Source organism: Eurypyga helias, unplaced genomic scaffold, assembly GCF_000690775.1.
Source record: "Eurypyga helias isolate BGI_N326 unplaced genomic scaffold, ASM69077v1 scaffold31340, whole genome shotgun sequence".
Taxonomy (NCBI): domain Eukaryota; kingdom Metazoa; phylum Chordata; class Aves; order Eurypygiformes; family Eurypygidae; genus Eurypyga; species Eurypyga helias.
Genome location: NW_010224494.1, coordinates 11,359 through 21,018, shown reverse-complemented (window position 1 = coordinate 21,018; position 9,660 = coordinate 11,359). Strand labels below are relative to the sequence as shown.

At 54.8% G+C, this 9,660-nt stretch overlaps 1 protein-coding gene across 1 annotated transcript in view; it reads right to left on the bottom strand.

Annotated features, from left to right (window-relative positions):
- Nucleotides 1–533: 533 nt before the first annotated feature.
- Nucleotides 534–9,660, bottom strand: part of WIPI1 (WD repeat domain, phosphoinositide interacting 1) — a 20,248-nt gene continuing 11,121 nt past the window's right edge. Inside the window, exons 7-13 of the mRNA XM_010161720.1 lie at nucleotides 9,358–9,428; nucleotides 8,357–8,464; nucleotides 7,790–7,954; nucleotides 7,504–7,611; nucleotides 6,228–6,349; nucleotides 5,234–5,334; nucleotides 534–1,066 (exon numbers count right to left, since the gene is read on the bottom strand). Coding sequence (XP_010160022.1) covers nucleotides 1,019–1,066; nucleotides 5,234–5,334; nucleotides 6,228–6,349; nucleotides 7,504–7,611; nucleotides 7,790–7,954; nucleotides 8,357–8,464; nucleotides 9,358–9,428 — 723 coding nt within the window. The 3' untranslated portion in view covers nucleotides 534–1,018. The remainder of the gene's footprint in view (nucleotides 1,067–5,233; nucleotides 5,335–6,227; nucleotides 6,350–7,503; nucleotides 7,612–7,789; nucleotides 7,955–8,356; nucleotides 8,465–9,357; nucleotides 9,429–9,660) is intronic.

The window sequence follows — 9,660 nt, the reverse complement described above, 5'->3', positions numbered from 1 at the left end:
TGCCACCCACCTCCCAGTGTATGGAAAAGGCTGGTTTTGGGAAGGCACGGGAAGGTGTGCAGCGCGGCGCTGGGGTAGCTGCTCCCGCTCAACCGCACATGGCAAGGCCGATGGTGCAACGGCGTTCTTGGGGAGGGCAGGCTCCCGGCCCCGAGGCATCCCGGCAGAGCAGGGCTCCCGGCAGAGGAGCTGCTCCTGCCGATCCCAACGGGATGCCAGGGGCGCAGATGGGACCGAACTGCGCGTACAGGGCCGTTTCTGGGCAGATGCCTGGGGAGCTGCAAAGGCGAAATCGAAGGTGCAACTGAAACTTAAGAAACCACCGGGATTTCACAGCAGCTGAGCGGGGCTGTCTGCGGCAATTCCGGACTCGGATTTCCACGCTTCGTTGGGGAAGCAGTGAGGGAACCGGTGTGAGCGGGAGGCAGCAGCTCCGGCCAGGCACCAGCCCCCTCGAACCCACTCCCCCACTCGTAAATCAAGGCTGACATCTTTAGGGCCCCACAAAGAACAGCAGGAGCACGGCAGCGAGCTGCCAGGGCCAGACCCTGACTTTATTCTCTTCCAACACAGCAAACAGCATCTCTAATATCACTGCAAAAATACTTTGCCTGGGTAAAATAGGATGTATATACTGTACAAAGACATAAGTTTAATATATCTTCCTCTAAGTACATTTATACACATAAACCGGCATAAATTAGAAAAGGGACAAACGGGTATATAAAATTCTGGTTACATACAAATCTGATTAAATTAGCATTTACACTGTGGTTCTAACAGAGTTTGTTAAACGCAGCGATGCGCATACAGTACGTTGACACCCACCCGGACACAATTAAAACAAGGGGCTAACGGGGCCAGGCACTCGCCTAAACAAACCGTAGGAAAAAAGCAGTGGCCCACCTTGTATTTTATTTTTTCTCTCCTTGGGGACTCACAAATCTGTTCTTCGAAATTCCTGGCTTTTCCAAAGCGCTTCCCAGCAGCTGTCCTAAGCGCGGATGTTTGCTTCTCATCACGACCTCTTCGCTTCGCCCGGCTGACCTCCACGGCACAAGATTATCTACCAAAATCAAAACAGAAGGGCCTTACTTTTCCCAGCAACAGGGCGTGTTTCAAGTTGGTTTTACGCACATGGGGGAGAAGGGGGAGGGATGTCCGGCAGTGTTTTACTTTCCATTCAAAGGCAGATTTGTGAGTGGTTTATTTACTCTCCCCCTCCCCAAATTTGCAGTCCTGGGAACGGGAACCATCGGGGCGGGTGGTAAGTGCGCCCTGTCTGTAGCTGGCACCGGGCTGAGCGCAGCCACGCTTCGCGGGACTTGGGTGACTGGGGGTGAGGCTTCTCTGCCTGGCCAAGTCTCCCAAAAAGTTCGGCTCCTGGCATGGCGGGAGGGCAAAGGTGCGTGCTGGGCCTCACCGCGTCTCCAGACGGAGCCCAGGGTTAAGCATCTGCATGTTAGACCGGGTTAAGAGAGGGAAAGCCTAGCCTAAGGATCAGCAAACCCTTTGGGCGAGAGTGTAAAGCAGGCGCCTGGAAGAAACGCAGCAGCGAGGATCCGGAGCAGCTCCACATCAGCTGCTGGTGGCAGGGGACGAGACTGGAGACTGGAGACTGTGCTGTCACTTGCCCAGTGTTGAGGCACAGGGCATTGGCATTGGATTGCACGTTTCCCAGGAGACCTCAGATCATGTTTGGGTAAACTGGGCATAATCCTGCAAGCCCCAGCTGCCCAAAATGCCTGTCTGAGCCAGCAGGGCAGAAGAGGCCAGTCAGGTTCTGCCCAACTTGCTCATCCCCCATCAGACATGATTATTAGTAGAGCTCCACTGCAAAGTCCATTGCCCTTCCTCTGCTAACAGCCAGCTGCTAAAACGAACAATCGTGTAAAATCATTAGTGTCGCACACCCGCGCAACGGAACGAGAGAAACACCATCCAGCAAAGAGCCAGGAGGAGCTTGGGCCAATACCAGTCCCGCGGGCTGAAGATGCATCTGCAGCTTGGCTGCTTGTACGAAGACCCATGGTTTGGAGCAGCGGGGCGGTGTGCGGACCCCACGCTGGGGCAGAATGCGCCCCCGCGCAGACCGCAGTGCTCCCAGGGAGGGGATGTCGTGGTGGTGAGGGCAGCTGCTGGAGCTCGTGGTCCTGCTCATCCTTCCAGGGAGCAGGCAGGAGCGGGAGCTGCAGCGAGGAGCTGCCGACGGCTGTTGTTCACTGCTGGGGGAAGTTTGTATTCCCCCCTGCGCATCCCGTAAGGAATGCTGCAGGCAGGAGCCACAGGCACGCAGGGGCAGCATCCTCTGGCAGCACAGGCAGGCTGCCCAAACAGTTTTGGAGGTAGCCAAAAATCGATGGGGGTTGTTTTTTAAGACCATATCGGTGAGGGGAAGCTGCCTTGGACGAGCTGACTGCTGTACACGATCCTCCCAACTCAAGGACATGGCTCTCCCGACAAAGCCTTCACGTCAGCTCCGGTCCCGAAGCCGACACGCTTCGGCGTGCAGCCAAATGCAGGGTGGATCGTGTACGCCTGGAAAAGCATCGAGGAATCTGCTGGAAGAAATCACCTCTCCTTCGGAATCCCACAAGTTTTAAGAGAGATCCCCTGATGTGCAGCCCTCGGGTCCACACCGGCCATCTCGCACACTGAATCCCGTAGGATTCCTTTTCTCAAACCTCACAGCACTACCCCAAAACTGTTCCGACTGCGCCTCGCTGGGGAGAGCCACTGCGGCAGCTCCCCAGAGCGGAGCTGCCCGAAACACGAACCAACAGCTCCCGACATGGCAGGAAATGTCACCGACGCCAACAAAGGCACAGGAAAGCGGCAGCCGTGTAGGCAGGTAACAGAAAACATCACCACAACCGTTTGGAGCCAGAGCTGGGTTTGCTCTGCCCACCCCGTGCAGCCTTCTGACCCGGAGCACGGGTGGCCCCGCACCCTCTCCTCACCCCAGCGTCAGCCTGCTGTGCCTCCCTGTAATTCCCGAGGCCTGTCCGTGTCAAAGGAGCTGAGAGCGCTTGATCCGCCCCATCGGCACAAGGGAACCCTCTCGGCCCAGGATCGCTCCGCGCTCCATCAGCGCCAACATCCGCGTTCGCCCCTGCTGAGGCCACTTTTTATGAGCCCTCCTTGGGCTTCTTGTCCTTCTCTCACCCGTCCCTCCTTCCGTTTAACGAAGAGGCAGTTTGCGACCGTCAGCAGGAGATTCTGTGGGAGGCTGAAGCTGTTTCCCTGGCTCTTCGCTGCTGAGCCTCTGGAGTTCTGCTGGAGGTCAGGGGAAGGCAAGATGTTTCAAAACGGAGAGGAGCTGCCGGGTGCGGGCACTGCTGCTTCTCCGAAAGTATGTCTGAGTTCAAAGCCGTGCTCGTGGCGTGGGCTGCGGGTGAATATTCCATCTTGTCACAAGTTTTGAGGTTTTTAAATGTCTTTTTTGTTGCACACTGGAAAACAAACCAAACCCTTCCCATGTTTCCGCCAAGCAGAACGCTGTCAAAACATTTGTGTTGGATAAGGTCAGGTTTTCTCTCCCTCCTTCTCCGCACACAAGCGACCGATGCCTGAAACCCCCTTTGAGCGCGTCACTGAGACCCAACGTCTCAGCGCGGCGACAACAGCGAAGTTCGGTGAAATCCAGAGCATCAAAACATCCCGGCCGAGCCCATGTGCCCCGACGCAGCGGGAGCCAGCGCCGCGCTCGCCAGCAGAGCAGCGGGTATAGACCTAACGGCAAACACCGCCAACACGGGGCACAGCTCCCGTCCGAGCGGCCGAGACTCCACCTGGGCGCTCCCATCGCTACGCCGCCCGCATCAGGGAGTATTTCTGGGAAGCGCCTGCCCTCCCTAACGTCACAGCCGTAGGTTGCTCCGTCAGGCCGGTTACAGCCCAGGATTCTGACCATCAAAGTGCGTTTCAGGAGAGCGCCCGCTGCTGTTACAGCCAGGGCCTGGGGCTGCTTTCCTACGGCTCAGTCCCGGCAGGAAAGCGCATTCAGGAGCAGCGTGATTCCTGCCTCCTGGCATTTGCTTGTCCCCAAGCCACATGGTCAAGAGCAGGTTGACCAGAAGGAAGCAGAGGATTTCTCTCTGGCCCTGCTGCTCCTTCCAGGTGCCCGGGCCACCAGCTTCCCCGTGGCCACACGACCTTGGCCAGAGAAGGGCCATCTCAAATATCCTTCTTGGATAACGGAGCGGGACAGCTAGAAAACTCTTGCCCTGTCTGCAGCAGGTTGTGCTGCAGGTAACGGAAGAGAACTGGGCTAAGGTTGATGGGATTTGAGTGGGATTTAGGTCGTGCTGTTTCAAAGGGAGTCGTGAGCCAGCCGCCCTCTTACCGAAACAACACTCTGCCTCAGGAGGTGCCTCAGCGTACGGAACACCTCCTGCGATCCCGACAACATCCCTACTGCTTCCTTTTCAGGCAAAACTCCAACCGTGGGGACGTAAAGACAGACTAAGGGATGCCAAAGCCTGCCAAGCCTACAACTCGAACTCCATTACGATATTCCGCTGTGCTCATGCGTTACTGCTATGGAGACACCGCTGATGGTAACCCGACGGCAGCAGGGTACCAACATCTGCCCAGGCAGGGGTTAGACACGTAACACGGTAAATGCACGACAGCAAAAGGAGCCGGAAGGACACTGCCAGGCTTAGGTTAGATTTTAAAAACCAGTATCTTCTTCCAGCAGTAACTGAGAAAGTGCCATGTAAAATCATAAACCAGTTAAAAATTCTGTTACACCCTTCATCTTTGTACTTGGGAAAGGAGTTTCCCTTGCAGTTAGCTTGGAAAGGAAGAGAGTGGTGAGGCTCAGGTACGTCCCAGTTGCATTCCATAAACTACTACAACCGACTGTAAATGCAACAGGGAGTATTAAGTTTTTATTTCTAAATGATGGTCTTGCTCAAATCAAACCTGGTAACACTAGAGATCTGCGCAAGGCACAAAGCTGGCTCTGAACGTCACTGCATCTGCACCTCATTCAGCTAGTTTGTTCAGACCCATCTCTAATGAGGTTTGAGCATCTCTGCCCCATCCCTAGCTGCCATTTAGCGGGGATGTACTTTTCCTGGCACTGCCCCTGTAACTTAAGTAGTTATTTTAGGCTTCACAGTGAGCTGGGACAAGGTGGGGGCAACAGTATCTCTTCTGTCAGAGGTTAATACTTTCTTCTTAGGATGAGGGCTGAATTGCAGTTTTAGGGGTCCCGAATGCTCACAGGAGGAAACTCATTCTCGTCATCAAGACACACTGGTCCAGTTGCAAACTCATGCTCTGGGATAACCTCTCCTCGCAGGGCACCACCGTCCTCCGAATAACCTGTCCAAGTAAAAATACAAGATGTTATGGATAAATGGATGGAAGCGGGCTGGAAACAAACAGCGGAGACACTATTTTGTCACCTTTTCAGCACAGAGCTGCTTTCTCTGGCTTTTGGGCAGAGCACTGGGGGACTGCAGAAGGAAAGGTATCTCCATCGACACAACGGATTAGGGAATGGACTGTACGGCTAGCCCCTGTGGCAGAAGCGCTCCTCCTCCCACCATGAATGTAAGCACCAATTCCAGAGTAAGATCCACATCTGTAGGTGACCCTTTAGACTTGGGAATATAAGGAGATTGTATTCTCCTGCAATAATTCAGTGCTGGCTTCGTTAGAGTAAGGTGTAACACGCTGGGGAGAATCTGTAGTGATTGTGCCACAAAAATAGTGATATCTGACTTCGCACCCATGGTTTCAACTCCTGGAAACCAGCCAGGCAGCAGCTGCTAGACTTGGGAATATAAGGAGATTGTCTTCTCCTGCAATAATTTAGTGCCGGCTTCGTTAGAGTAAGGTGTAACATGCTGGGGAGAATCTGTAGTAACTGTGCCACAAAAATAGTGAGATCTGACTTCGCACCCACGGTTTCAACTCCTGGAAACCAGCCGGGGAGCAGCTGTGCTCCGACAGACTGCGAGCTCGGACACGGTCAGTGCCCTGCCAGCGGGCCCGCCTGCGGTGCGGCTCTGCGCGAGAAGAAGCACTGGCAAGGGGTCCCGGGGGCCGAGGAGAAAATGCCTGGCCTGGTTCTGAGGCAGGGGATGAACCGGGTGAGCTCCAGGGAGTCCTGCTGCCCCCATCTGCGCTGCACAAGTGGTGTTTCTGGTTGAACCCTCGGGGAGTTGGGAGACTTCCCACCTTGCCCTACCCCGAGGGAGGGCAGATCTTACCTGGCATGGTCGAAGTTGAAGGCACTGTGCTTTGTCTGGCTACAGTCGCTGCGTAAGATTGAGGTAACGGAGGCCGTAGGTCGTTTTCTTTGTTCTCCTCCATCTTTCCTGAGCTGAGCAGACTAACAGGAGCAAGAGAGGGAAGAAGAGTCAGTCCTGATCCCAACCATCCCTCCCCCAGCGCCGGCTAAGACAGGCACGTGCATCCACAGCTCCCTAAAGGACATCACCGCACACAGGCACTGCCTGCAGCCCCAGCAGCGCGGCAGGAGAGCGCTGTGCCCTCTGAGTAAGGCACGGGGGAGCAGAAGATAGGGAAAACACAACTTCAGCCGGAGGACAATGCTGGCACGAGAATAGAAGAGACTGACCACAAAAGCTTTAGGTTACAAAGGCAAACAGTGTTTCTAATCGCAGAGGGGGCTCCAAAGGGGAACAGGCTAGATGGGAAAAGCAGCGCTGGCTAGTCTAGGATGGAGTTGGAGCAGAGATAGAGTGTGATGCAACGTCACTCATGACCCAAGGGCTCTTTTCGGTCTTCTGATGCTAAGAGGGGCCGGGCCGGGAGCAGGCGGGCGTCAGCGGTGTCTGAGGGCAGTGGGGGTGGCCGGAGCGCACTGGACAGCGCAGCTTTGAAGGGCTGTTGTTTTGTGGCTTTCCAAAAAGCTGTTGGCATTTTCCTGGCTGTCGGCCACCTCCCAGCTTCGAGCACGTTACGTCACACCCCACCCCAAAGGCTTCACATCTGGAGCCAAGTGGTCCAGATGCATGTCGGGGCGGGGGGGAATTATGTGCTTAATCAAGTTTGCATACAAGCTGAACAGCAGCAGGGAAGACTCTGTTTTGGCACCAAGGGCATGCATCTCTGCAGGATTTTGTTTGGGGAAGCTCCCAGTGTCGCTCCACACCATCCTACCCCCAAAATCAGCTCTCCAGCACCCACGAGATGTCAAGGCCTGCTCTGCTCTCCTGCTACCATGGTGGGCAACACTCTGCTGCTGGAGGCATCTCCTAAGGCACAGCCTGCCCACCTCTGCTGTCTAAGCTGTGATGTCCCACAGCTGCCTAGAGAGCTGTCTCTGGATGCTCCTGCAAGAAACCTCCCATCCCTGCCGTCTGACGTGGATCCCACCCACGTCTGCTGGATCAGGCAGGTAAAACCACAGTCAGTTCTAAGGTTCTTGCTCTTACAGCTCCATTTTTTGCTTTCAAGTGCAATTTCCCTTATTTTTTTAAAAGATCAGCCTCCGTATCAGATGTGCCTGGAGGTAGTTACCTGTGTTTCTTAATTAAGACACACTCCCCTCCGTCTTGCGGGTCCAGGTTATAGATGTAGAGATGTCCGTCTGACGTAGTCACCAACAGCCGAGGCAGCTTCTGAATCCTAATGAGAAAAGCACCACGAGTCCAAACACATCCGCACACGGACGCAGCACGTACGCGTGCTGCCGGCTCTGCCGGCGCAGGGGCAAGATAAGGACCGCGGCAGTGGTGTTCGGCAGAGATAGCTGTGTCTGCTCGCAAGCCGGGGTGGCAGAGGGGCTGCAGGCGTCAATACGTACGTGGAGAGGGCGCAGATGTTCCTTTGTCCGGAGATGTTCAGGCGGACAGTGGCAAAGGCGCGATCCTGGTTCATCATGCCCGAAACCTGAGCAGGGAGGTAGTTGGTAGCAGCCTGGAACATCTTTCCCATGTAACCGCTCCAGGTCGGAGGCTCTTCTGGCCGGCTGAGAGGGTCACAAAGCAGCATCAGTGGGGCTACTGCAGTCAGCCATGACAAAACAGATCAGGAACAGCCAAAACGATCCTGATCCCAGAGACACAGAGGCTTTCTTTGGAGCACTGGCATACACTGTGCACCAGCCTAGCCTGATACTCGGGAAGGAGGCAGGGAACACTGGCAGCTAATAAACCCAAAGCAGGCCTGGACAGGCTGGCAGCAGAGATGCAGTGTGTAGCTTTTCCCAAGGAGTCAATCCCACGGGACACAATGCCAAGGAGGCGGTTTGCAGCTGGTATTGCTCATGAGGAGTACGTGGTGAGGAAATGGGGGCCAGTTGCACAAAGGCAGACGCTTGAAGCAGACACAGCCCTGGGGCAGGCAGGTTAACCCGGGCTAACCCCCTCACCTGTCAGTGAGATGCTCCAGTTTAAAGATGTGCACAGTCTCCGTGTTGCTGGAAGCACAGAGGAACTGGGAATCCATGCTGAACACCAAAGAGCTTATGTTCACATACCTAGGGCCAAGCAAAGACAGGACTGGTTGCTTTCTGGCACACTGTTCAAGGGGAACTGCTCAGTTTTGCTCACAGAGGTTGGGGAGGAAGGAGACCCATACATGGCAAGGAGCACCCTGCCTGGCTGCTCAATGACTACCATTTCCCTAATCCCTTCACTCAGCAGAGCTGGGGGTAGCCTCAAGGTAGTGACAAATGGCCAGAGAGGTAGAAATGTCCTTGCTCACAGAGCTGTCTGTGAGTGACGTGTGCTGGCCTCGCTACAGCACCTAAAGCTCGTGCAAAGGCCAGGGAGGATGTCCGGAGTGCTAGGGAGGCGGATACACGCAGCATCTCCTCCTGCGCAGGCTCAGCAGGGCCAGGGTGTCTCAGCCATGGCAGTTTTTGTCCTTTAAATGGGTGTAAAATCACAGGCAGGTCAGGGATGGGGAAGAGGAATAAGCCAGGAAAAGACCTACTGAAGACATTTACAGGAACCTGCAGAAGGGCAGCAAGAGCCCATCACTGCCATTGAGACTTGGACTCTGCGCAAATGACTTGGTAGCTTCAAAACACCTCCTTGAGAGGGCGAGATTTGGGGTGATAACTTTGGGGACTTCATTATTTCAAGTGAGAAGCCAGAAAGGACAGAGTAAACGGACAGAATGTAGCTCTGTTCTCTGCAATCGCCCTGTTCTGCGACACACAGAACTGAATCACCACGCTTGCCGGAGGCAGCTGGGTGCAGTGTGGCTGGCTGGCACAATGGCATTTCTATCTGATACGCTCGCTCGTGTTTTCTTTCTGCAAAAGATGCCAAAGCCACCAGGATCTGACGTTGCCTCGTCCCTGTGTTTACATTTCTGCTCCAGGAGCCCTCTGTGTACTTGTCACCAACAGAAGAATGAACTGACCTTTTCATCCCTCGCCGGAATTCATACAGCTTTTGCCCACCAGGAATGGAAAATACACGAATGACTGTGCCCTACAAAAAATGCAAATGGAAAGATCATGCAGGAGCAGGGCAAAAAGCGTGAGCCCTTTCTCCGACACACCCAGGAAACTCGGGATGTGCAAAGGGCCCTCCTGTTTGCCAGCCAGGGTCAGTCTGAACCCGGGACACTGGGCTCGTACAAGTCAAGAGTCCTTTTAGTGCCCCTCCTCTGTCGGCTGTGTTTAGGAACGGGCAGCTCAGAGGTTCTGCTCTCCATGCTCCA